Genomic DNA, 26,593 nt, shown 5'->3' on the forward strand with positions numbered 1-26,593 from the left:
AGAAAAAGGAAGACCTTTCTCTCTGTCTCTCTCTGTCTAACTCTGCCTGTCAAAAAAAAAAAAAAAAAAAAAAGAATTCTTTGGAGCATCCATCCCTTCCAAGTAAAGGCACGGAAGGCATGGCCAGGATACCTACTCACCAGGCCTTGACCCTGACTTTCCCCTTCCTTGCCTTACACCGAGGGAGGCAGAGTGAAAAGCTACATATCTTTACAAACCAGACACCTTTATTTGCTCCCTTCGGCAACGTGAGAAGCGGCAGTGATCCCAGTGGCAGGCCTGGTGATGTGCCCTGTTGAAAAGCCACAATCTCAGCTGTACCAGTCAGGTATTTTCTCAGACAGCAAGTGGAAGAGGTGGTGCCCGAGGCCAGCGCTGCAGCCTGGAGGCAGTCAGGGTCAGCACCGCAAGGTAGCTAGCTGCCTGACCCCTGGTGTGGGGCTGGAGTTTCTGTTTGCCTGAGTAAAAGGGGTGTCGTTCCTAGGACTTCTCCATGCTGTCTTGCTTCTGCAGTGGCCAAAAGGTTGGTCCTGGAGGTGTCCCTGCCTGGTACGCTAAGGCAGGCCCATTGGCTCTTTTTGATCAAGGATTCCAAGAAACGCTGCCCTTGGTGGCCCGTGAGACAAGGTCAACGTAGGAAGCAAGATGAATGCTCCAATGGAGGCTGACACAGGGCAGCTCACACTGCCATCACAGAGGCTGAGTGAGCAGCCACCCAGGGCGGGGGCTCCCATAGCATTCCGTTCCCATGTGGCAGGTGACTGGAAGGTAACAGCACCCGGGTAAGCCAGTGCCTGCAAAATAGAAAGAAATGTATGAGTTTCAAGTGTCCTCGGTCATCCTTCCTATTCAAAATTCTTCTGCAAATAACACCAAGCACAAAAATAACAGAGTCCTACATTTCCCTATCCAATTGTGTGTGCTGTGTACATCCTCTGGTACTCTGAAGGGACTGCTGCAAGCGCAGTGGTAGGCAGAAGTGTAATGAGGATGGGATAGGGAGGCTGGAAGGCACTGGTGGTCGTGTGATTGTCACTCCCTTGGAACTGCACTGGAAGCAGTGATCTCCCCTGGGGTGGGACGGCTAGCCTCATCTCAGGAATGATTGGCTTGAACTGAAGAAGACACTGCCATGTAACTGAGAGGGAACTAGTGGCCACTGTATCCTACCTGGTGGTCCCTTTGATAGTCATCTTGAGGACTCAAAACCACATAGTTCGGGCCTCAAGCTTCTTTGGCTCAAGTTAACTCTATTTCTAAACTCTGGAAACATGCTATCTAATACAGTAAGCACTAGCCCATATTATGACTTTAATTCATTTTAATTCATGGAGGTGATTGGCCACAATCCAAGAGCTTGCCAGCCCAGAACACTTTGCTCACAACAGAGTTGTTGGACACCATTTATCTACATGTCTTACTTTACCTTCCCGTGTCCACACCCAGGAACACTTTCCAGTTGTCCAAGCAGCCGTAGTTGTAGGGGTTCCTAAATACCTATAGGGCCAAGAAAAACATTTCTACAAACTTCTTCTATTAATCTTCTAGTGTTTGAGACTAAATTAGCTAAGCTAAGGCTCAGGTTGGCAAATTCTGACCTTATATAACCTGTTTATAGATTCGTTTACCCACCTGCTCATCCCAAACCCTTAATCCTACTCACTCTGCCCTTGGCCTGTAGCCGACGTCTCTCCTTCTTGTTGATGTGCCTTTCAATGCTGGTCTCACCTCGACTGATGAGAACAGCATGCCATATAGTTAGGGCACCCAAGGCAAGTGCCACGGAACTAAGAAAGGAGGGGTAAAGATCGGTGAGCGGGTTAGAGATCTAGAGATGTTGGTCTGAAGTTGCTGAGCAGTCATGGCTGGCTCATGCCCTCTGCCCCATCTCTCCAGGCAAACATCCTAGAAGAGCGTTTATTTCACAGCATCTATAAATAGCATCAATGAAAGGGCTAGGAATAAACTGCATGGAAAGGGAAAAGAAATGAGATATTACTTTATAAAGAATAATGTTCTGTATCTCCTAAGACCCATGTTTGGGAAATAGTGGAGGGCAGTAAAAGCAGAGATTGGAGTGGGATGGCATAAAATTCCCATTCCAGCTCTGCCAGTACTGGCTGTATGTTGTGGAACAAATCACTTTACCCCTGGTTTCCAGTTTTCTTTATCCATAAAATGTAGTCTATGCCTACCCTTTAGGTAGGTGCTGTGAGGATTAAATGAAATAAGGAGTTGAACCCACCTTGGCACATGACCAATATATGCTCACACCCTGCCTCAAATGCTGAAGAAAACTAAGTGCTGCCTCTTTGCCAGCCTGTCAGACTATAGCAGTGCCAGTTCTCTTAGGGTAGGTTCCTGCCTGCACCTCAGAAGGTCTTCCTGAAGCTGCCTGCCCCCTTAAAACTGTCACAATGAGAGTTTAATACCTGCACAGGAACCAGAGGTAGACGAGACTCTTGTGAGTCATCCTCTCTCGAAAGGAGAAGGTGGGTGGCGGAGTCTGGTGGTAAGTCTAGAGGAAAAAATGGCAAAACCTGGCTCCTTTGCTCTGTTGGGTTCCAGCAGCTACCCCCAGAGCCCCAGCACCTACAGGCAGGAAGTGATCCAAACCAAGGTGGAGAGAAGGGGGGAGGCTAAAGCCACAGAGGAGTCAAGGCAGCAGCCAGATGGGTGGGACCAACCAAGTCCAGCGGCACCACGTGGACAAACACTGGGCAGAGCAGGTCTGGACAAGATGGCAAAGCACAGGTGGAGCTGACCCTGAGCCTTTAGGTTGACAAAGCACATGGGGCTCCAGGGGAAGCCACTCCAATCCCCAGCCAAGACTCCTTCACTGTGTGGCTGGATCCCGAGAGACCAGGCCCACACCCAAAATGGACTGGAGAGGATCGTGAGCCCCACTGAGGACTGTGAAAGGCAGCAGAGGTATAATCCTAGGAACCCAAGATGTGCTCAGAATACGGAGCTCTGCAAGGCACAGGGGTGGGGGGAGGGTGACCCAGATGCAGACCAGGCGCAAGAAACAAGCAGACTGGCCAAGCCTGACCTCTGTCCCTGGAATCCCACCACACAAACATAGACTCCTTGCTGCTCAGGCCGTCACAAAGGCAGAGTCCTTGCTCAGCCCAAAGAGATGGTGATGGAAGAGAGGAAAACTCATATGCCAGGGAAGTGCCTGATGCTCCCAGGCTGCTTAGTCTACCCACACAGCCTCCTGAACACTCCTGTCTCTACACCAAACTAACAGGTGGGCCCCAGTTGCCTGAGCAACTCTGTACCCCCAGGCCTGAGCAGCAGGAGGCAGTGGGGTGGGGACGGCCCACCTGGTTGGCAACCGCCTGTAGTTTGTTCTTGTCGAGCTGTTTCATTTTCTAAGAGGATGGAAAACAGTGCTGGTTATACTCTCAGGCCCCTGTGATAGGAGTGCTACCAGCCCCATTCCTTAAGGACAGGTTCCAACCCCTAAAGTTGGACCCTACTGAGCCACCCTATCTAACCTCGTGCTCACCTCAATGGCAGCATAAGCCTCCCGGAAAAGGTCCCAGCTTCCATAACTGCAGTAGACGCAGCCCAGAGTCATGAAAAAGCAGAAAGAGAAGAAGTACCGATGATTATAGTGGCCCACACAGTTGTTTAGCCAGGCTGGTGCGTCAATGATTAAGGACAAGAGCAATAATTTCAGAGGATGTCCAGACCTCTCTGGTCATCCCTGGTTCATAAGGACATTCTCCCAAGCCTTGAGCTTCTAGTTACCACAAACTGTTTTCCATCACAGAATAATACAGAACTCTTTCCCAAGGTTGAAATTAAAGTGTTCTACACTTCTCAGAGCCCTCACATGCCACCAGGAAATCATAAAAATTGAAATCCTTGGGGCTGGTGCTTGGCACAGTGGGTTAATGCCCTGGCCTGCAACACCAGCATCCTATATGGGTGTCTGTCTGAGTCCCAGCTGCTCCACTTCTGATCCAGCTCCCTGCTAATGCACCTGGGAAAGCAGCAGAGGATGGCCCAAGTCCCTGGGCCCCTGCACCCACATGGGAGACCCAGAAGCAGCTCCCAGCTCCTGGCTCCGGATCAGCCCAGCTCTGGAGAGTGAACAGCAAATGGAAGACCTCTCTCTCTGTCTCTACCTCTCTCTGTAACTCTCTCCTTCAAATAAATTAATTAAATCTTTTTTAAAAATTGAAATCCTTGAGTAAATTTTATCCAGATATCTGTAAAGGATAGCAGAAGGGGACCAGGACCTGTGGTTCTATTTAGCACCCACTGGACAACCACTGAAACCCAAATATCTCTACCCAGTAACCGTCAGCATGACTTAAAAAAATTCCCTTTCTTTAGGAAATCTGGCCCAGTGAGCCTGTGAACCTCCTTTGTCCCCCAGGACATAACCCCCACAAGTTTTCTACTAACTTCTGAGCCCAGTGTTTTCTGCAGGGTGACGCTAGAAGCCTTGGGTCTGTGGCCATCAACCCTGGACAGTGCTCTGGAGCTAAGGAAGGCCTCAGGCAGGAGACAGCAAAAGGATACGGCAGTGATGGTCCATCTTCAGCACACACCTGTGAGGGAGGACACAGGCTCTGTTATGGTGGCCAAGGTTCTTGAGATGTCAGTGCCAATCCTTTCCTACAAGGACCAGCATCCTGCTGAGGTGGAAAGGGCACAGACTTTGAAGATGGCCAGGCCTGGCTTCAACCACAGCTCTGCAGGTGACTGGCTATATGATACTGGACAAGCTAACTCATCTTTCTGAGCCTCCATCTCCACAAGGGGAAATAATACCTTAGCACAGGATCATCCCAGTACTGCATGTCCGCAGGTAGAGGACACACTGCCCAGATATGTTGGGGGCTTCACGGATGTCAGAAAACACCAGGCCTAGGACTACAGCAAAAGGCCCACAGGCAGAGGTGAGCATTTGGCATGGTAGTTAAGATGCTGCCTGGGATGCCTGCACCCCATACTGGAGTGCCTGGGTTCAAGTCCTAGTTCTGCCCCCAAATGCAACTTCCTGAAAAGGGGCACCCTGAGAGGCAACAGATGATGGCTCAAGTAGTTGAGTCCCTGCCATCCACGTGGGACACCTGGATTGAATTCCAGGCCCCTGGCTTCAGGCTTCCCTGACCCTAGCTTTTGTGGGCATTTGGGGAGTGAACTAGTGGATAAAGATCAATCTCTCTGCCCCTAAATAAATAAAAGGGCTCCAGCTGGGGTTCACAGACAGCAAAACCAAGACCCACCTATTACAAATGCTGCAGTGGTGTGTGCGAGCTGGCTTGGGGTAAATGCACTTCTTACAGATGGACACTGAGGCAATATCATTCCTGCCCTGTGCAAAGGGAGAAGAGTATCACAACTAGCAGCACTTCTAAGACATCAAGGCACTCTTCCCCAACTCTTGGGACTGCCTCCCACAGCCTGCAGCCCTCCCCTTTCCCTTTCCCCCAAATGGACCCACCTGGGGCGGGTACCCAGGTGGGGTGGTGATGGCCTGGTAATAGTGGAAGACGATGAGGATCAGATTCCAGTGACTGTAGAAGAAATGCCAGCAGAGTCGCGGCACTGAGTAGGTTCGGAGGATGAGAGGCAGGACACACAGGTAGGCGATGGCCACAATGGAGCCCGTCAGCACGATCACCAGCACCACGAACACCTGCCAGCACCGGGCAGGTTTGAGAGAGGGTGAGCCGGCTGCACCCAGAGAGGATGCCCATTTCCCTGGGGGTAGGGGCAGGCCTCCCAAGTACAGTGTGGCTCCATCAGACACATCCCTCTGCTCCCCACAAACCCCTTTTCCTGCTCCCTGGACATCACTCACCACCCCAAACCAGCGGATCACGTTGTCCACCAGCCAGTAGACAGGCTCAAAGGCAGCGTCGACAGCGGTGTCACTGCCCCCAAAGGAGTTGTAGAGCAGGGAGCGCAGGCAGACTTTGCCATAGCGCCAGCGCTGTACCAGGCCCCGGAGCAGAGGTGGGCAGCGGCGCCTATAGCCCAGGAGCAGAAGCAGGCGCAGGCAGAGGCGGGCTGGGCCCAGCAGCAGGCTCCGCCGGCCCCGCATGGCTCCTAGGAGAGCACACCATTGTGAAGGTCCAGCCTGAGCTCTGTCCCTTGCACCCCACCAATGAGAAGGCCCACAGCACCAGCTGGAAGGGCAAAGGCCTCTGACTGAGGTCCAACTAGGACAGTCACCTGCTGTGTGAAGCAAGTTCTCCTCACTCTTTTTAAGGAATGTCAGTGCCAATGTCCCAACCAGATTACAGGAGCAGGGCCTGGAGATTCTGAGCCTGCGGTATGGCATGTGAGTGTATAGCAAATCCAAGGGTAAAGGGCCATGGTAAAAGGGTGAGAGGCAAGTGGCCCCACACCACAGCAGTCTTTGGAGCTGTCTGGGCGGGCAGGCCATTGAGTGAGCATAGCCAACACAGCTGCCCTCTATGTCCCTGGGCATGGCCACTTCAGCCACCAAACCCCAGGGTCTCCAGACTGCCCTGACCCGTTGACCACGGAGCAGCCAGTGTAAGAGACAGCCCACAGCCTACAGATCCCGCACCTAGTTCTTCCCCAGCACTATTGAGTCTTGGCAAAAGATACTCCCCCTGCTCCCTCTGGGCTGATGGTCAGGCCCGCAGGCTTCAGCCGGGCTTCCGGCAGGAACAACAGCTCCCTGCTGCAGGATATAAGATGCTTTGTCTCCAATTCCACTGCCAGCTCCACCCCAAGGATAGAGTGGCCAGCTTTCGGTATTCAGAGCAGAGCACCAGGGGAGGGGCAGGGGCAGGGGTCTCCATGTTGGTCCTAGGGCTTGCCCCTCTGTGGTGGGTCTCCCCTCCAAATCGCTGCCTTGCATCCAGCTTCCAGCTCTTTAGCCCCATTCATGCTCCTCTGTGAGTGCCTCCTACTCATCTCTCTGGTTCCTCCCTCACTCAACAGACATGGGAGGAAACTGGCTTCCCAGGCAGTGCCCAGAACAGAGGACACGCACGCTCTGAATCTTCTGATGACACTCTCATCTACCCTGCAGATGGAGTCCTTCCCACAAGGCAGCCAGGGAGGCTGCTTTGTTTGCAGCGACTCCACTGACTTATTTAATAGGCAGCTCAGATGCGGCAGAAACTGGAGGAGGCTGCTCCACTGGAGGCATGGTTTCAGTTCAGTAACTGGAGCAATGTACTCTCTTTGCACCCTGGCTCATCCCCACAAAAGGCCTTTCAAAGAAAACACTTAATTACTGCCTTCCACAAGCCCTGTGAAGAAAAGAAACCCAGCAGACAAGGCCTACAGAAAATGAGAAGACAATTCAGTAGGAACCTATGCTCTGCACCGGGTTAAGAAACTGGCCATTCCCATCACCACTTAGCAAGTTAAGAGTTAAGGAGGAGAACAGAAAAGAAAACAAAAAGCTCAGGGTAGGAGGGGGGCTCCATGGTTAAGACACTGCCTGGGAGGCCAGTGCTGTGGCGTAGCGGGTAAGGTTACCACCTGTGCACCGGCATCACATATGGGCACCAGTTCAAGTCCCGGCTGCTCCTCTTCTGATCCAGCTCTCTGCTAATGGCCCAGGAAAGCAATGAAGAATGGGTCAAATCCTAGGGCCCCTGCACCTGCGTGGGAGACCTGGAAGAGGCTCCCGGCTCTGGATGGGTGCATCTCCAGCCGTTGGCGGCCATTTGGGGAATGAACCAGCAGATGGAAGACCTTTCTCTCTGTCTCTCCCTGTCTGTAACTTTACCTCTCAAATAAATAAATAAATCTTTAAAAAATATATATTTATAACAGCATGCAATTTTCATCTGTAATAAGCATAAACTATATGCCACCTCACAGCCACCACTCCTACTCTTAAACAAATACCTCCTTGTCAGACTACGTTTTAAATTATCCTCAACTGAGCTCTCCAGGAAATTCCTCCCTCCAGGACTAGATTTACAACTGCCCACTCACTTGGGCTCAACTGTGCCCCCACACACTCCTGTGACTTTGGGCAAACTATTGAACCCAACTGGAACTCAATCTCCTTGCGCTCCCATTCACTGAGCGAACGGATTAGATGCTAAGGTTCCTCCCAGCTCTAACCCTCTAGGATTCTAGTACATACTCAGCAAGTTACAAATGAAATATTTATAAAGCACTTAGCACAATACCTGGCTCATGGAAGTACTCAATAAATACTTGTTGGATGAATGACTTGGAGGGATGGTGAAGCGGAAACGCTGGTCAGATGTCTGTCTGTCCTACAGACACCTACAGAGACACTCCTGCCAATGCAGTAACACTAAGTAAGTATCTGCTGCTACCATTGTTCCTGATGAAGAGAGAGAAACAGAAACCACTGTTAGAATCGTAGCACTGAAGCACTGAGAGCATCTCAGGAAGCAAACCCAACCAGAAATCAGCCGAACACGTAAACGGAGAGCTTGTAGATGCAGAGCTGGGTGCACAGACTCTGAAACCTGCTCACTTCCTCACCGTAGCTGGTGGGGTGTGCAGGTAGGGAGACGCCAGGGAACACACCCATGGGCCACCACTGAAATGGACTTCTCCCCCGAGGCGAAGCAAAATTCCAAACATCCTGTGCGTCTGAGGAAGGGGGTGATCTCAGTGCAGAGAGAAGGAAACAGAGCAAAGGACAGTTCTACTATTGCACCAGGCACCAACCGGAGTCCTCCTGGCAGCAGCAGCCACAGGCTCTCGTGGCCATCTGCCATCATATTAGAGGAGACTACAGGCTCCCTCTTCCCAGGGCTCTAAAGCGCCATCTGTTTCCCAAGGGGAAACCAATGGGGGGGGAGGCGAGAGGACAGATTCTAAAGCCACTGGAAGGCAGATGAAGCCGACCAAAGTCAGGGGCAGGTGTCTGGCAGTGATTAACACCCCACTTGGCCTCTCATACTCAGTCTTCCATTCCAGCTTCTTGCTAAGGTGCACTCTGGGAGGCAGCAGCTGATGGCTCAAGTATGTGGGTCACTGTCACCCATGTGGAAGACCCGGACTGAATTTCCAGTGCCCAGCTTCGGCAGGGGCAGCCATTTAGGGAGTTAAATAGCATATGTAAGGGAGCCAGTGCTTTGTTATAGGTTAAGCCTCCACCTACAGTGTTGGCTATTCCATATGGACACCAGTTCGAGTTCTAGCTGCTCCACTTCCAATCCAGCTCCCTGCTAATTCGCCTGGGAAAGTAGCAGAGGATGGCCCAAGTGCTTGGGTCCCTACACCCACGTGGGAGACCCGGAAGAAGCTCCTGGCTCCTGGCTGGCCCAGCCCTGGCCATTGTGGCCATTTAGGGAATGAACCAGTGGCTGGAAGATCTCTCTCCTCCTCTCCATGTCTTCCTTTCAAATTAATTAATTAAACAAACAAACAAAAAAACCTGCTTCCATTGCATATGGAAGATCTCTGTCTCTGTGTCAAATAAATTAAAAAAAATATCAAAGTTGTGGCAAATCTCATCTAGACAAAGATGCTGCTCTCAGGACGTGTGCAAGCTCAAGCAAGAGATGTCAGAAGTCATAAAGAGTAGCAACTTATTCACGTGCCCACTTCCCTTCCTGGCTAACCCGCTAAGAGAAAGGGTAGCAACTTTCTCACGGGTCAGTTCGTCAAAAGTTAAAGAAGGGCCCGGATAACTACAGCTGCAGAGCGAGTCTCATCCTGCAGGTAGGCGGCATGGTCAAACCGCGATGCACTGGAAGCCAAGAGCTTGGATCCGGCTTGTGCTCTACCTTGAATTATCTTCAAGACTCAGGCCAAGTCAAACCCTGGCGTTGGATTTCCAAATCTGAGAAATGGGCAAGTTGGGTTGGTTAACTTCTGCTCTGTGCGTTATGGTTGCTCAGAGGGTGCGCCTCGCCCGAGGACTGCACGGCCCTGCAGGGCGGGGCGAGGAGAGCAAGAAACCAGATTCAAGACAGGGCCCTGGGGCAGGGCCCGACCCTACAAAACAGGGGCTCTGATAGGGAGCAAGGGCCACGGCTTCGCCCCTACCTGCCGCCTGCCAATTCCTCGATCAGCCAAATCACGCCCCGCAGCCTCGGCCGCAGCTCACTGCCACCTACTCCAGCCTGGCGCCCCGGGCGGGCCTGGCTCAATCCGTCCCACCATGCCCCGCCAGCCGCCGCGCCTGCCTATGGACCCGGACCCGCCGCCTGCCCATCCTCAACCCCAGGCGCAGGCGCAGGCGCAGGCACACGAGTCCGAAGTCCCGCCCCCGGCCTTCTCCCGGGGAAACCTGGGAAATGGAGTTTGCCCTGCAGGAGGCGCGTCTGCCGACCACGTGACAAAGCCCGCCAATTGGCACGTTCCTTACTGCAGCACTGTGTCTGGATTCGGCCAACGAGACGTCGGCTTCGTTTCCATCCGGGCTCTGGAAGAGTGGCGGTCATGGCGCCACCCGTAAGGTACTGCATCCCGGGTAAGTGCACGGCTCGCGTACGGAGTCCCGGCTAGGGCCGGAGGCAGGACGCCAGGACGCCTAGCAGCCTCTGGGGACCCGTGACCGATGCTGCGCTCTTTCCGCAGGCGAACGTCTGTGTAACTTGGAGGAGGGCAGCCCGGGCAGCGGCACCTACACACGGCACGGATACATCTTTTCTTCCCTCGCCGGCTGTCTAACGAAGACCAGCGAGAACGGCGCGGTACGCGGGGCGGCTGGCCATCTCCCTTCTTTGTCATGGGCTGCCCTTGAGTTCCGGCCCTTAAGGCCCGGGTGGGGCAGGCGCGTCCCTGTAGAACGGCTTGGTCTCGGGTGGCCGTGGGCGCCGCACACCGGTCGTGTGGACCTCGCGCGGTTGGGGCTGCCGACCCCTAGGGGCAGCTGCGAGCTGAGAGTGACCCCGGTCAACCCGGCAGCCAGCCGAATCCCGCCCGAGTAGCCCCGACCTGTCCGTCTTCATCCGGCTGGGCGGCACTGCCTGCAGTGCAGTTGGCTCGCTGCCCCCCATGTCTCCTGCAGTCCGCCTGAACGCGCGCCTCTCCTCGGTCTATGTAACTCTGACCTCGTTCAACTAGCCTCTCGTATCACTTTTTGGAAAGGATTTTGGCGGGGGTGGGCTTGGGGAAGGTTGAGTTTTGTTTTTATTTTGTTCAACTCACTTCCCAGCACTTGTTTCAGCATGCAAACGCCCAAAGTTCCACGCAAGCAGACCGCACCACCTTACCTGCAGTGCCCAGCACAAGGCAGATGGTCAGTTGAATACATGAGCGACGTTGTCCTGGCCAGTTCCAGAGATTAAACCAGGACCAGCTCCCGATCAGATACGCGGTCTTGGAAGGAGCAGCTTAAAGATGCGTAGCACAATAGAAAGAGGATTCAGAATTAGAACATTTGTGCTCAAAAAGAAAGCCCTACAGATATTCCCTAAAGATAGAAGGAAACCAGTATCCAGTATTATGAAACACTTACAAATGTTAGCCTGGGCAATAGAATAAGAAATAGAAACAGTGCGACTTTGGAGGGAAGAATCAAATCCACGGCTACAGGTAATATAGTGGTGTACCGAGAAATTCCGAGAGTCACCAAAAAACCAACTCTGCTCTGGAGTGGGTAGCTTATGTCTTCTACAGCAGCCTTCCGGGGGCTCTTCCTAATGGAAGACCCTCTGGCTTGGACTGTAAATGAATCCATAGTCCATCTGCCTTGTGACCTCAGCTCTGTGCCAAGGCATTCCTGTCGAACTCTCCAGCCACACTTTACTCAGGGCTTAGCCAGAACATTCATTTTTTACTATTCTCTTTGTAGCTCCCGGTAGTGTCTGTGATGAGAGAAGCAGAATCCCAATTACTTCCAGATGTGGGCTCTATTGTAACATGTAAGGTAAGTTGTTCCCAGCCTCCATGCTTAGGACACCAACCCAGTGCACAGAGCAAGATCATTCTTGAACTGCATTGTCCAGTCTGATAGCCACTAGCCTCATATGGCTATTTAAATTTAACAGTGTCAGGGCAAGCATATGACATCGCTGAAGTACCTGTATCGCCCGTTGGAACGCTTGGGTTTGATCCCTGGCTCCATCTCCTGACTTCAGTTTCCTGCTAATGCAGTCTCTGGCAGGCAGCAGGTAATGGCCCAAGTAGTTAGGCTACTACCACCATGTGGGAGACCTGGATTAAGTGCTTGACTCCCAGCCACAGCCACTGCAGGCATTTAAGGAATACATCAGTGGGTGGAAGTGCTCTCTCTCTCTCTTTCTGTCTCTCAAATAAATACTTCAAAATAGCCAGACAGTACCAAAATTTCATTAAGCAGCCGGCGCCATGGCTCAATAGGCTAATCCTCCGCCTTGCGGCGCCAGCACACCGGGTTCTAGTCCCAGTCAGGGCGCCAGATTCTGTCCCGGTTGCCCCTCTTCCAGGCCAGCTCTCTGCTGTGGCCTGGGAGTGCAGTGGAGGATGGCCCAAGTGCTTGGGCCCTGCACCCCATGGGATACCAGGAGAAGCACTTGGCTCCTGCCATTGGAGGGTGAACCAACGGCAAAAGGAAGACCTCTCTCTCTCTCTCTCTCTCTCTCACTCTCTCACTGTCCACTCTGCCTGTCAGAAAAAAAAAATTTTTTTCATTAAGCATATTAACCACTCATCAAATTTCCAGCTCAGTAGCTACTGTGGCTAGTGGTTGCTAATTTGGTCAGCAGATGGTATTTCTATCATCACAGAATGTCTCACTGGACTGAGTGGTCTGGATATTTCTAGGAAAACGATCAAGAGAACTAAATTTGGGTATGCATAGTTATTTGAGCTGATTCCCTGAGTTTGTGGTTCCCTCCAACATCTAGGAAATGGGTGAAAAGGAAACCTAATTTTGAACATCTGGGGCTGAGACCTTTTTCTGCAGAGAAGCAAAAGATTTTATTCTCTAGGATTCCTATTAAATGTAAAGTCTTTTTTTTTTTTTTTTTAAGATTTTATTTGTTTATTTGAAGGGACAGAGTTAGAGAGAGAGAGAGATGGGGAAAGATCTTGCATCTGCTTGTTCACTCCCCAAATGGCTGCAACGGCCAGTGCTGGACCAGACCAAAGCCAGGAGCCTGGAACTGCATCCAGGTCTCCTATGTGAGTAGCAGGGGCCCAAGTATTTGAACCATCTTCTACTGCTTTCCCAGGCACATTAGCGGAGAGTTGGATCAGAAGTGGTGGCAGTTGAGACCCAAAAGAGCACCCATGTGGGATGCCGGTGTTGCAGGCAGGGCTTAACCCACTGTGTCACAAATGTACACTTTAGGGCATTTCAGGGAGACCCAGATGGAGCTCCTGGCTTTGGCCTGACCCAGCCGCAGCTATTGTAGGCATTTGAGGAGACAGGATGGAAGATCTGTGATGCTCTGCCTTTCAAATAAATAAACATTTAAAAAATTTTCCATCTGCTATACATACCTCTTAGTAAGATTTCTAAAGGTCTAGATTTGCTGCCATGCCCTGTGTCTATTTATGTTGGACTGTGACTTTTAAAAATATAACAGGCCAGCATTGTAGCGTAGTAGGTTAAGCCTATGCCTGTGAAACTAGCATCCATATAGGTTCTGGTTCCTGTCCCAGATGCTCCACTTCTGATCCATTTCCCTACTAATGTGCTTGGGAGAGCAGCGGAAGATGGCCCAAGTGCTTGGGCCCCTGTACCCATGTGGGAGACCCAGAAGAAAAAGTGGCTCAAGGCTTTGGCCTGAACTAGCCCCCGCCATTGCAGCCATTTGGGGAGTGAACCAGCAGATGAACAAGCCTGCCTCTCTGTCTGTCTGTCTGTCTCTCCTCTTCTCTCTATAACTCTGCCTTTGAAATAAATAAAAAATAAATTTTAAAAATATTAACAAGCTCGGCCGGCACCGTGGCTTAACAGGCTAATCCTCCGCCTTGCAGCGCCAGCACCCCGGGTTCTAGTCCCGGTTGGGGCACCGGATTCTATCCTGGTTGCCCCTCTTCCAGGCCAGCTCTCTGCTATGGCCCAGGAAGGCAGTGGAGGATGGCCCAAGTGCTTGGGCCCTGCACCCGCATGGGAGACCAGGAGAAGCACCTGGCTCCTGGCTTCGGATCAGCACGATGCGCCGGCTGCAGCGGCCATTGGAGGGTGAACCAACGGCAAAAAGGAAAACCTTTCTCTCTCTCTCACTATCCACTCTGCCTGTCAAAAAAAAAAAATAATAATAATAATAATGAGGCCATGGCCAGCACCATAGCTCAATAGGCTAATCCTCCTCCTGCGGCACTGGCACTCCAGTTCTAGTCCCAGTCGGGGTGCTGGGTTCTGTCCCGGTTGCTCCTCTTCCAGTCCAGCTCTCTGCTGTGGCCCGAAAGTGCGGTGGAGGATGGCCCAAGTGCTTGGGCCCTGCACCCCATGGGAGACCAGGAGAAGCACCTGGCTCCTGGCTTCGCATTGACGCGGCGTGCCGGCCGTAGCGGCCATTGTGGGGTGAACCAACGGCAAAGGAAGACCTTTCTCTCTGTCTGTCTCTCTCACTGTCCATTCTGCCTGTCAAAAAAAAAATTTTTTTTTTTTTTTTTAAATAATGAGGCCAGCACTGTGGCATAGCAGGTAAAGCCAACCGCCTGCAATGCCAGCATCCCATATGGACACGGGTTCATGTCCCAGCTGCTCCACTTCCAATCCAGCTCTCTGCTATGGCCTGGGAAAGCTATAGAAGATGGCTCAAGTCCTTGGGCCCCTGCACCTTCATGGGTGACCGGGAAGAAGCTCCTGGCTTCAGATCGGTTCAGGTCCAGTTGTTACAGCCATCTGGGGAGTGAAACAGCAGATGGAAGACTTTCTCTCTCTCTCTCTCTCTCTCTCTCTGCCTGCCTCTCTTTAACTCTGCCTTTCAAATAAATAAAAATAAAAATACCAGGGCAGTGCTGTGGCATGGTAGGCTAAGCCTTCACCTGCAGCGCCAGTATCCTATGTGGGCGCTAGTTCATAGGCCAGCTGCTCCACTTCTGATCTAGTTCTCTGCTGTGGCCTGGGAAAGCAGTGGAAGATGGCCCAAGCGCTTGGGCCCCTGCACCTGCGTGGGAGACACGGAAGAAGCTCCTGGCTCCTAACTTCAGATTGGCACAGCTCTGGCCATTGTGGCCAGTTGGGGAGTGAACCAGCAGATGGAAGACTTTTCTGTCTGTGTCTTCCTCTCTGTAACTCTCTGTCTCTCAAATAAATATAAAAAATATATATATCTGTATAACGTATGTCTTTTTTTTTTTTTTTTTTTTTTGGACAGGCAGAGTGGACAGTAGAGGGAGACAGAGAGAAAGGTCTTCCTTTTTGCCACTGGTTCACCCTCCAATGGCCGCCGCGGTAGGCGCGCTGCGACCGGCGCACCGCGCTGTTCTGATGGCAGGAGCCAGGTGCTTCTCCTGGTCTTCCATGGGGTGCAGGACCCAAGGACTTAGGCCATCCTCCACTGCACTCCCGGGCCACAGCAGAGAGCTGGCCTGGAAGAGGGGCAACCGGGACAGGATCGGTGCCCCAACGTATGTCATTTTTAGTTCTCAAGTCACCCTGTAGGGTGGCCACAGTTGCTCTTTTTTTTTGTTTGTTGGTTTGGTTTTTTTGACAGGCAGAGTGGACAGTGAGAGAGAGAGACAGAGAGAAAGGTTTCCTTTTTCCGTTGGTTCACCCCCTAATGGCTGCTGCGGCCTGCGCACCACGCTGATCCGAAGGCGGGAGCCAGGTGCTTCTCCTGGTCTCCCATGCGGGTGCAGGGCCCAAGCACTTGGGCCATCCTCCACTGCACTCCCGGGCCACAGCAGAGAGCTGGCCTGGAAGAGGGGCAACCGGGATAGAATCTGGCGCCCCAACTGGGACTAGAACTCGGTGTGCCGGCGCCGCATGCAGAGGATTAGCCTAGGGAGCCGCGGTGCCGGCCCACAGTTGCTCTTAATCCACAAATCTCACTGAGGCAGAGATAATTAGAAGCTAGCTTGTCTTCAATGGTATGTTTACTGGAATCTTGGGCTGAAGTCCTAGTAAAGCCCTGTTCATTGCTGCCTCCTTGAGCTGACAATTGTGAATACTCCGGTGCTGATCCTCTTTGAATTCCACAGGTCTCCAGCATCAATTCACGTTTTGCCAAAGTACACATCCTCTACGTGGGATCCACACCTCTTAAGAACTCTTTTCGAGGAACTATCCGGTAAGAAGTATCCTTGTTCTCCCCCTCACACGCTGCCTTTCAAGTACATAAATAAATCTTTAAGAAGAAGTATCCTTGTTGTAATACTTGCCTCAACACCTGGAATGAGGTTAGAATAGTCAGGACAACTGGAATTTTTAGGAACACTTACAGTACCTGCTCCTGCCATCTTTCTGTCTTTGTACTTTGATTCTCCCCATTAATATCCAAAGAACACGTTATATGAGCTATATGTATATAAGATACTACAAAGGACTTTTAAAAGATTAAACAGAGCTGAAGATTGACAGTGTTAGGCTGATTTGAACCAAATAAAGTAGAAAGCATTTAAAGAAGTACTTTTCTTTCTTTCTTTTTTTTTTTTAAAGATTTATTTATTCATTTTCAAGTCAGTTACACAGAGAGAGGAGAGACAGAGAGAGAGAGAGAGAGAGAGAGGTCCTCCATCCGATGGTTCACTCTGCAATTGGCCGCAACGGCTGGAGCTGTGCCAATCCAAAGCCAGGAGCCAGGATCCTCCTCCCAGTCTCCTACGTGGGTGCAGGGGCCCAAAGACCTCTGCCATCTTCTGCTACTTTCCCAGGCCCTAATAGAGAGCTAGATCGGAAGTGAAGCAGCTGGGTCTCAAACTGGTGCCCACTTGACAGTGGCGCTTCAGGCCAGAGAGTTAACCCACTGCACTATAGCACCGGCCCCAGTACTTTTGTTCTTGAACTTAGTATAGAGTAATCCCAAAGGTTATAAGATAATGAAAGGATTTGTGAGGTGGTATATTTTTTCCAATGGATTCCTTATAGAAAAGACAATTATTACAGGCCAGATAATAGGGTTTTTTTTTTTTTTTTTTATTCGCTTCATTTATTTGAAACACAGAGACAAAGCGATTTCCCATCCACTGTTTCACTCCCTGAGTGCCTACAGCAGCCAAGAGTCAGGAGTTCAATCCATTGTCCCACATAGAAAGCAGGGACCCAACTACTTGAGCCATCACCTGCGACCTCCCAGGGTGCACATTGGCAGGAAGCTGGAATGGAGAGCGGACTGGGGACTCAAACCCGGGCAGTGCAGGATAGGATGTGGACAATCCCAAGTGGCGGCTTTACCACTGTACCAAACACCCACCTCAGATAATTCAGTTTTTCAGGATCTGATGTGGTTCTGTGGCACTTCGTTCCAGTCCTCTTGAAGCAGCAAAGTTCCTTATCTTTTCCTGCCGCCTCTGATCTCTCTCTGTACTCAGAGATATTGCTCCTGCTGCTCCGCACGGTCTGAGAGTGGGGAAGTGTTTTCTCCTGTGGGCGAAGATAAGGATGCCTCCCCACCTCGCTCTGGGTCCATCAAGCCTTTTTCTGTCTGCTCTGAGAGCCCTTCACCTGCTAGGAACCTTCAGGACAGTTCTTTCTCAGAGATAATTAACCTTTGGTGAACTTTTTTTTTGCAGGAAGGAAGATGTCCGAGCCACTGAAAAAGACAAGGTTGTTGGTTGGTTCGTTTTTCTCTTCCATGAATGAAGCAATTGAAGTCCTTTACAGTTGCTCACATTTATGTTCATTCATCTGACCTGAGTGGGGCTAGGTTTGCCCTTGAAGCCAAGTATTCATTGCTGTCCCCTCAGATTTAATCCTGGACCTTTCCGAGCCAACCGCAGTACCTCTTAGATCTTTTTTTTTTTTCTAAAGATTTATTTTATTTATTTGAAAGTTACAGAAAGAGTTAGAGACATAGAAAGGTCTTCCATTCACTGGTTCACTCCCCAGATAGTTGCAATGGCTGGAACTGCGCCGATCCAGAGCCAGGAGCCTCTTCCAGGTCTCCCATGCAGGTACAGGGGCCCAAGTAGTTGGGCCATCCTCTACTGCTTTCCCAGGCCATAGCAGAGAGCTGGATCGGAAGAGGAGCAGCCAGACTAGAACTGGCGCCCATATGGGATGCCGGCGCTTCAGGTCAGGGCATTAACCTGCTGCGCCACAGCGCTGGCCCCGCCTTTTTTTTTTTTTTTTTTTTTTTTTTTTTTTTTTTAAGATAAATATTTACTTGAAAGGCAGCTACAAAGAGAACTGTCTTCCATCCCCTGGTTCACTCCCCAAGCTGAAGCCAGAAGCCAGAAACTCCAGGTCTCCCATGTGGGTGGCAGGGACCCAAGTACTTGAGCCATCCTCTGCTGTTCTCCCAGGCACATTAGCGGGACCTAGACTAGAAGTGGAGCAGCAGGGACTCTACTTGGCGCTCAAATGGGATGCAGATATGTGTTGCAGGTGGTGGCTTAACTCACTGCACCACAAAGCCAGCCCCTGTAGTACCTTTTTACAGTAAATTCAGTAGTCTGATTCCTGATTGGATTACTGAATTCAAAATCGGATTTGTATGATGTTGACTGACAGGCTATGATGCCTTCTCCCCGCTGGGGCTAGATAGGCGACAGGCTCTCCCAGAGGGACTAAGGATTCTGTGTGGCTCTGATCCAGAGCTTCACTTAACACCACTATGCTTTCTTCACAGGTTGAAATATACAAGAGTTTCCGTCCAGGGGACATTGTCTTGGCCAAAGTGGTATCCTTTATTCCCAGCAGACTTCTGGTTCTTCGTGAGGAAGACATGGAACTAGAGAAACAACCCAAGTGGCTAAGGGGGGATGACTTGTAACCCCTCATTTTCCTTCACCACTGTTGTGTGACTAGATCTCTCTAGGTGACGCCCAGTCCAACTACCTGTTGACCACAGCTGAAAATGAGCTGGGAGTGGTGGTGGCCCATAGTGAGTCAGGTGAGTTGGTCTACACGTCTACATTCTGATTCTCCCCTGGGTGGTGTGGTTTGGGATCAATGCATTGATTTTCTGACTTCCCCTAGTTTGTCATTGTTTGGGAAGCAATATAAGTGTAGATACCATGATGCACTGCATAGCAGCATTTTGGTCAGTGACAGACTGCATCTGGGCTGGTGGTCGCATGAGATTATCACCTAGTAATGTTGCAGCTGTACATCCTGTGATGTTCATACAACTATGAAATCGCATGCCCCCATCAGGTGATGAGTGGTTGTGCTTACTGCAGAGATGAGAGATCCTGCTAGCCCTAAGGAGGTGGGGCTCACTTCGTAAATCAGTGAGATAAACACAGTTTTCCCATATGAGGGGAGGTTCGCTGGTAGCCTGGTAATACTTCAGCTTTGTACCCATCCGAAAGAAAAGGGCTTCAAGCGAATATCGAGGTCCCAGCTGCAAACCCAGCTTTTCCCTTCCAGGTGTCCAGATGGTTCCCATCAGCTGGTGTGAGATGCAGTGCCCTAAGACCCACACTAAGGAGTTCCGGAAAGTGGCCCGAGTGCAGCCTGAATTCTTGCAGACCTAGGAGGCCATGTTCACCCCTCGGAGGGCTCAGCTGTTTCTGAGAGCATAGGTATGAAAACAGCATCTGGATGCATTGTCGTCAAAGGCCAGGGTCGGCCAGCAGCTGCCCGAGAAGACTCGACTAGGAAACTCATTGTGCAGATGACGCCTTCCTGTGAGCTTGCTCTCGGTGGATTTCCTTCCCTCGAGTGATGACATTCCTCCTCCGGAGGCTCAGCAAATGGAGCTGTGGCCTGTGGGAAATAGCCTGTTCCTGCCGACAGTGTATCTGTTATAAATATGTATATTTTGCTGTGATCAAGAAAACATTTTTTACTAAAAGGATTTTATTACAGGCTGCTGTTGTCTTGAGCTGGGAAAAACCCCTGAATGTGTCATAATGTTTAGAGCAAGGCTTTGCCAGTCGCACCCACTGACCGACGGGTGTCATTTGCTTAGACGAAGCCTGAGCACTAGCCTCTTTTGCATTGTTTGAGTTCTGTTTTAAGTGCTTCTGCTAGCTGTTCCAGCTCTAGGTACACCCCTCATTTCAGTACATTATGGCACAGTGAAAACTGTAGCACGGATGGGCTCATCCAGGTAGCGCGTGAATAGGTCTGCAGAGTGTTTGGTGAAAATCGGGTTTCTGATGTAATGGGTACTCCAGGACTGGGTGACCCATCTGAATTGAAAAGACGGACAGAGCATTCACGTGAGGTGGCCAAGAAAGGAATTACAGCATTTGGAGTAAAGTGAAGCTATTCGAGGCAGACAGCAGCCCTAATAAAGTGCAGAAGCCGAAAGAAGGGTCCAGCTCAGAGTGAGGAAGGGATGGGAGTCAAGGATGGAAGGGTTGCAGCGTGAAGGGGAAGGACGGGCCTAAAGTGGCGCTGCTAGAGACGTCCATCGGGGGCCCGCGTTTTCAGTGTTCACCCACCAAGGCTGAGGGCAAGCTTTGGAGTCAGCCTGCCTGGGTGTGTCCTCACATCCTCTAGTTGCTAGCCACAGGTAGCTGATGCTGGGTTGTTTGTTTAATTGAAAATTTGATTGTGATAATGATAGATCCACGTGCAATTTTAAATAATACAGCGGGACCGGTGTCATGGGGCAGTGGGTTAAGCCGCCACCTGTGATGCCGGCATCCTATATGAGCACCAGCGAGGCACGATTGCTCCGCTTCAATCCAGCTCCTTGCTAATGCACCTGAGAAGGCAGCAGAGATGGCCCAAGTACTTGGACCCCTGCCACCCACAAGGGAGGCCAGGATGGAGTCTTGGGCTCCTGGCTTCAGCATGGTCCAGCCTCAGCTATTGAGGCCATTTTGGGGGTGAACCAGCAGGTGGAAGATACCTCTGTCACTCCCTCTCTGGCTATACCTCTGCCTTTCAAATAAATAAATCTATAATAATAATAATACTGAGTGACCCCTCTTGCGGTTTGCCCAGTTTTCCATAACAACCAGAATGTTGACACTGACACTTGTTTAAGTCTTTTCCTTCATCTGAATGGTATGATCATGAGGAAGAAATGCATAAAAGTACCCAGGACATGTTACTGTTTTGTTACATTTATTGTCTGATTGCCTTTTATCAGGTGTCTAATAAATGCCAGGCTTTGTGCCGCTTTGATGTAGCTGTTTAATCAGTTCCCTAATGATAGGTATTTTGAGACTTTACAGATTTTGTTAGCACTATGGAGGAAACCCTTAGCCATTTTTATTTGTGTGGGCAGTGATTCTTTCACAAGACAATTTCTAGAAGCAAAATGCTGATCAAAGACTGTGTAGACACTTAAAATTTCAGTTCAGTTCTTTCCAGTGCTTTCCAGGTGTTACCAACTGAACATCAGCGTAGCCATTGTGTTTATGCTCCTCTGCACCTCACAGTGACCCTGGAAAGACCATTTCACAAATGAATCTACTCCTGAGTCACTTAGCCATCAAGTAGCAGAGCCGTATTCACACTGAAGTCTTAGGTTAAGCTGACAAGCTTCTCTCCCCTGAGCCGTTGTTGAACAGAGCCAGGGGCATGCCGTTAGAGAGCCTTCGTAGTCAGACAGGCTCCCTGGTCATGAGCGCATGTTGGACACTGTTCGTTCAATAAGTATATACTGAGCAGCTCAGCCTACCTCTACTGCAGGAGCTGGGAGGTAAAGCAGTAAAAACGACAGAGTCCTCTCCTTGTCTAGCACACATTCTAGTGGGGAAAGACAAACAATTTGTAAAGTTAGAAATTTGTCAAGAGAGAACTGAAGCAGAACATGATGATAGAAGGTTATTGGGGGCCCTTGAGAGCCACCCAAGTAGCACAGTCTAGCCTGAGCAGTTCTGTAATGCTTTATTGGAGCAGGCTGTGTTGCCTGTGTATATTTTCCCTGTCTGCCAGTACTAAAGATAACCACAAATGGGGTGAGGTTGCTAGTCACTGTGAGCAAACTGCACCCAGCTAGAGTTATTTCCCATCCCAGGAGAATTTCTGGCTAGCATGTGGAGGATTTCGGTAGGGCATCCCGTATGTGCATGGGCTCATTTTGGTCAGGATGGAGAAGCAGAGCATGGATGGTTACCTGTAAGCAAGTTTCCAAAGAGCATTTGAAGCACCTGGGTGCAGACCACCTTGGACTTTCTCCCTTCTGCCATTGGGTACTGGATTGTGAGTTAGTTACGTGCCCATCTCCCCAGTAGCCTCTGCTCCTTTTAGGGTAGGATTCTGTGTTACTTATCTTTGACTCACTGGTGCCAGAACTGTGCCTAACAGACTTGTAGCAATTGCTCAATAAAACTCTTGGTGGGTGTTCTCATAGTTGACTGAACAGCTGTGCCTGAACAGTGTTAGGGATGGTTGAGTGATAGGACAGATTGCTGCTCAGAAATTCATTTTCGAGAACAAGTAAGAAATTATTCTTTCTGTGCTTTGGAATGGAGGTTTTATGCCTAGTTTAGGTACACTTCAAAATTGCCTGTGAAACTTAAAAAGATAAATAAGGCAGGTGTCCCAGCCCTGCTTCCTGGCCTCTGGATCTGAATCCAGTGGGGTGAACCCAGAGTAGGTCTTTGTGTTTTAGCCTCCCAGAGGACCTGATGTGCTTCTGTGGGAGAGAGGTGCCATCTCGGAGTCGGTTGCTGTCTCACAGTGACCGGCAGGTGATGCTAGCTGTCTGTTGTTCCGCCATTAGGTAGGGCTCTTTTTCTGTTTTCTCAGAGGCAGAGAGAGACCAAGTTCCAATTCACTGACCCACTGCCTCAGATGCCTGCAATGGCTCAGGCTGAGCCAGGAATTCAATCTAGGTCTCCCATTTGGGTGGCAGGGACCCAACCACTTGAGCCTCCCAGGAAGCTGGAATTGGGAGTGGAGCCAGGACTTAACCTCAGGCACTCAGATGTGGGATATGAGCCTCGTAACAGCTATGACGGACCACCTGACCTACCCCCTCGGCAGGGCTCTTGGCTGCAAGGAATGGAACCTGCATCTGCTCAGCGCTATGTGGAGGAATGTTAGTGCCAGTGTGGGAAGTGGGTGCAGTGTGGTCTGGAAGACTCTGCTTCCCTTTTCTTGGAAGTCTTTTTTGTCTTGATTTGCACACGGCCAGGAACAGGCCATGTTGGCCTTCTCGGTCAGCTCCAGGTAGCAAATGAGTCATAACCTCTCAATTTCCTGATTACAGGGCCTTGTGAGAGAAGCCTGATCCCAGCTCATTTCTGAGAGGCAGGCCCGTGAGTCTCCTGATGGGGCAAGGTGGGTCATGGTTTCAGGATTCGTCCTGAGCAGGAGTGAGTGCAGATTCCCTGACAGGTAAATCAGGGAACAGATGCCAAAAATGTGTCTGTGACCGAGGGGTAATACTTACAAAGAGCACAGCCTGAGGGACAGAGTCCTGGCCCCAGCAGCAGGATGAAAAATCAGGCAGAAGCATGGGCTGGGTCTTCAGCCTGGCAGTGAAGGTGCCCGCATCCCACATCTGGGTGCCTGGGTTTTGGGCCCAGCTCTAGCTCTTGACTCCAGTTTCCTACTAATGCGTACCCTGGGAGGCAGCAGATAGCTTATGGCTCAAGTACCTGGGTCCCTGCCACCCACGTAGACCTAGGGACTGAGCTCCTGGGTTCAACCCAGCCCAGTCCTGCCTGTGGCAGATATTTAGATTGGCTGAGGTGGGGCAGCTCTATTTCTAAATTGCTTTATGTGTTGATCTCTCTCTGCCTCGAATAAATAAAGGCCAGGGCAGGGGGGAATCAAAAGTTAAGCTCTGAAAATCAAACTTGAGAAGGGGGAAGGAAATGAGAACATCAACTAAAAGGCTGCTGAGCACTAAGGAGAGCCTGGCAAGGAGCAGCAGTAGACGTGACCTAACCGGGCCATCGGAAGCAGACTGGAGTCACATGTTGAACCAGAAAACTGAACAGTGACATGAGTTAGCAGCTGGGGGCTTAAGAATGGATGCAGGGTACATAGCAGACACCCGAAGTAAAGACTGTGGAGAGCACTTGGGAGGGCTTCACCTTTTAGGTCACCTGTGGATTCCAAGGCCCAGTCCTGTATTTTGTTCACTCAAGAACTTAATTTTACCAGATTCCCCAAAGCTAGACTGATCTGGAGAGTAAAGTCCAGCTTGGATCCATAAGGTAAGTAAACACTTACCAGACTCCTAGGTCCACGGGGTGGCGTCTGTGGGCTAGATTTGGGCAGGACTTGGCAGGGCACTGTCTTTCGCCTCAGTCCGGTCCTTGAGTGTTACTGCCCACACCTCTCACACTTAAGAGCCATCCCAGTTTGCCGCATCTTAGTAAAAATGTCTTAGAGGTAATCATATTTTAGAGAATTGATCCACTCTAAATTTCCACAAGACTGACAACAAAAATACACATTTCTGTTAATTCCCAGCAAGAAATGTTCAGCTATCAGTATTCTGTAAGACACTACCTGCATAGTGTCAAGGAAGTGAGAAACAGTAGTGACCACATGGGGCTTTGAAAAAGGTGAGAACAGGCCGGCGCCGCGGCTCAATAGGCTTTTTTTTTTTTTTTTTTTTTTTTTTTTTTGACAGGCAGAGTGGACAGTGAGAGAGAGAGACAGAGAGAAAGGTCTTCCTTTTGCCGTTGGTTCACCCTCCAATGGCCGCTGCGGTTGGCGTGCTGCGACCAGCGCACCGCGCTGATCCGATGGCAGGAGCCAGGTGCTTCTCCTGGTCTCCCATGGGGCGCAGGGCCCAAGGACTTGGGCCATCCTCCACTGCACTCCCTGGCCACAGCAGAGAGCTGGCCTGGAAGAGGGGCAACCGGGACAGGATCGGTGCCCTGACCGGGACTAGAACCCGGTGTGCCGGCGCCGCAAGGCGGAGGATTAGCCTATTGAGCCGCGGCACCGGCCTCAATAGGCTTATCCTCTGCCTGTGGCACCAGTACCCCAGGTTCTAGTCCCGGTCGGGGCACCGGATTCTGTCCCGGTTGCCCCTCTTCCAGGCCAGCTCTCTGCTGTGGCCCGGGAGTGCAGTGGAGGATGGCCCAAATGCCTGGGCCCTGCGCCCCATGGGAGACCAGGAGAAGCACCTGGCTCCTGCCTTCGGATCAGCGCGGTGCACCAACCACGGCGGCCATTGGAGGGTGAACCAATGGCAAAGGAAGACCTTTCTCTCTGTCTCTCTCTGTGTACTCTGCCTGTCCAAGAAAAAAAAAAAAGGTGAGGACAGCAAACAGAGGCTCCGGCCGGCGCCACGGCTCACTAGACTAATCCTCCGCCTTGCAGCGCCGGCACACCGGGTTCTAGTCCCGGTTGGGGCACCGTTCTGTCCCGGCTGCCCCTCTTCCAGGCCAGCTCTCTGCTGTGGCCAGGGAGTGCAGTGGAGGATGGCTCAAGTGCTTGGGCCCTGCACCCCATGGGAGACCAGGAGAAGCACCTGGCTCCTGCCTTCGGATCAGCGCGGTGCACCGGCCGCAGCGCATCAGCCGCGGTGGCCATTGGAGGGTGAACCAACGGCAAAAGGAAGACCTTTCTCTGTCTCTCTCTCTGTCCACTCTGCCTGTCAAAAAATTTTAAAAATAATAATAAGAAAAATAAAACAGAGGCTCCGTCCTGCGACCTGTGCTGGAGCCTCCAGCAGCTTCACTGACAGGCTGCTCTCAGGGATCAGGAGTTTAACCTCTGGAGCCGCCTGGCTTCCTCCAGGGCTGGATAAATGAACCCCAGCCTTTCTCTAACTGCTCTGTTCTGACCTGATTTCCACTCCCTTGATTCATGACAGCGTCTGCATCGTTTCGCTGTTACTGGCCAAACACGAGGCATCCCCAGCTGAAGTGGATTACTTTTTCATTCAGCTGCTTCTGCTGTCGCACCAGAAAGCAGTTTGGCTGTGGCAGAACCGACTCCAGCGAATGACACCATGGATTACATGGAAGAGTGTCCTCCAGAGCTGGCCTCACTTTGGAGTCATGCTTCATACTGTTCAGCCAGACAGCAGGCCCTCAGCATTGAGACAATTTGTGGGTATAGCTCTTCTAACTGTACACCTGCCCTGTGGGGCAGGAGAGATATAGCTAATCCCTCAGTCCCAAGCAGGGGAGTCTGGCCTGGGTGTCACCTGAGAAGGACCTAAGTTCAAAACATGATCTAAGGGGCTGCCCGCCTGTGGTGCCAACATCCTATACAAGCACTGGCTACTCCACTTCCAGTCCAGCTTTCTGATATGGCCTGGGTAGGCAGTGGAAGATGGCCCAAGTCCTTGGGCCCCTGCAGTCACATGGGAGACCCAGAAGCAGCTTCTGGCTTCTGATGGGCGCAGCTCCAGCTGTTGGGGTCAGTTGGAGAGTGAACCAGCAGATGGAAGACCTCTTGCCTCTCCTCTCTCTCTGTAACTCATCAAGTAAATAAATACATCTTTTAAAAAAAAAAGATCTAGCACTTGTTCCATGTGACACCTTAGGTTATAAAAATAGGCTGAGTCACTGGAACAAAGTTGGCCTAACTCAACAAATGTTTAACTCTATGGGACACCCCTATCTCATTTCCCACCAGTACATCCCTACTCTGGGTGGCAGTAGAGGGCAACAAGAAGCAAATCCTGAGCCTCTTTCCCAAATGGAGGGCTACAGGGAGTCCAGAGCCTTCCTGCGAAGGCAGCAGACACCACGGAAGATAGAGGGTTTTTCACCAACA

At 51.0% G+C, this 26,593-nt stretch overlaps 2 protein-coding genes across 4 annotated transcripts; one reads left to right on the forward strand and one right to left on the reverse strand.

Annotated features, from left to right (window-relative positions):
• Positions 1-209: 209 nt before the first annotated feature.
• Positions 210-10,154, reverse strand: ZDHHC16 (zinc finger DHHC-type palmitoyltransferase 16). 3 transcript variants are annotated; one of them, XM_062214854.1, is made up of 13 exons: positions 9,994-10,154; positions 8,479-8,589; positions 8,154-8,314; positions 5,828-6,075; positions 5,468-5,662; positions 5,250-5,338; positions 4,540-4,568; positions 3,515-3,648; positions 3,330-3,377; positions 2,433-2,518; positions 1,664-1,787; positions 1,427-1,497; positions 210-794 (listed from the first exon to the last, which is right to left on the reverse strand). In XM_062214854.1, the coding sequence occupies exons 4-13, from the start codon at positions 6,068-6,070 to the stop codon at positions 680-682; spliced, it is 1,134 nt and encodes a 377-aa protein (XP_062070838.1). In that variant the 5' UTR covers positions 6,071-6,075; positions 8,154-8,314; positions 8,479-8,589; positions 9,994-10,154; the 3' UTR covers positions 210-679. The 3 variants fall into 3 exon arrangements, with proteins under 3 accessions (XP_062070838.1, XP_062070837.1, XP_062070839.1); XM_062214853.1 differs by lacking the exon at positions 8,479-8,589; XM_062214855.1 differs by lacking the exons at positions 3,330-3,377; positions 8,479-8,589.
• A 174-nt stretch (positions 10,155-10,328) lies between these two features.
• Positions 10,329-22,249, forward strand: EXOSC1 (exosome component 1). The gene is made up of 8 exons (XM_062214555.1): positions 10,329-10,420; positions 10,528-10,643; positions 11,747-11,821; positions 16,033-16,121; positions 17,563-17,596; positions 18,621-18,671; positions 18,800-18,884; positions 19,364-22,249. Exons 1-8 carry the CDS (start codon positions 10,390-10,392, stop codon positions 19,468-19,470), a joined length of 588 nt encoding a protein of 195 aa, XP_062070539.1. The 5' UTR covers positions 10,329-10,389; the 3' UTR covers positions 19,471-22,249.
• Positions 22,250-26,593: the final 4,344 nt, after the last annotated feature.

Source organism: Lepus europaeus, chromosome 17 (genome assembly GCF_033115175.1).
Source record: "Lepus europaeus isolate LE1 chromosome 17, mLepTim1.pri, whole genome shotgun sequence".
Taxonomy (NCBI): Eukaryota; Metazoa; Chordata; class Mammalia; order Lagomorpha; family Leporidae; genus Lepus; species Lepus europaeus.

What these genes read in the sequence shown, in the direction of transcription:
- EXOSC1 (XM_062214555.1), top strand. Translation starts at nt 10,390, where the DNA reads ATGGCGCCACCCGTAAGGTACTGCATCCCGG. An exon ending in AGACCAGCGAGAACGGCGCG is followed by an intron (nt 10,644 to 11,746) that starts GTACGCGGGGCG and finishes TTCTCTTTGTAG; the next exon opens with CTCCCGGTAGTGTCTGTGAT. An exon ending in ACATTGTCTTGGCCAAAGTG is followed by an intron (nt 18,672 to 18,799) that starts GTATCCTTTATT and finishes TTGTGTGACTAG; the next exon opens with ATCTCTCTAGGTGACGCCCA.
- ZDHHC16 (XM_062214853.1), bottom strand. Translation starts at nt 6,070, where the DNA reads ATGCGGGGCCGGCGGAGCCTGCTGCTGGGCCCAGCCCGCCTCTGCCTG. An exon ending in TGATCCGCTGGTTTGGGGTG is followed by an intron (nt 5,663 to 5,827) that starts GTGAGTGATGTC and finishes CGGTGCTGGCAG; the next exon opens with GTGTTCGTGGTGCTGGTGAT. An exon ending in TACCTCTGGTTCCTGTGCAG is followed by an intron (nt 1,788 to 2,432) that starts GTATTAAACTCT and finishes CTCCTTTCTTAG; the next exon opens with TTCCGTGGCACTTGCCTTGG.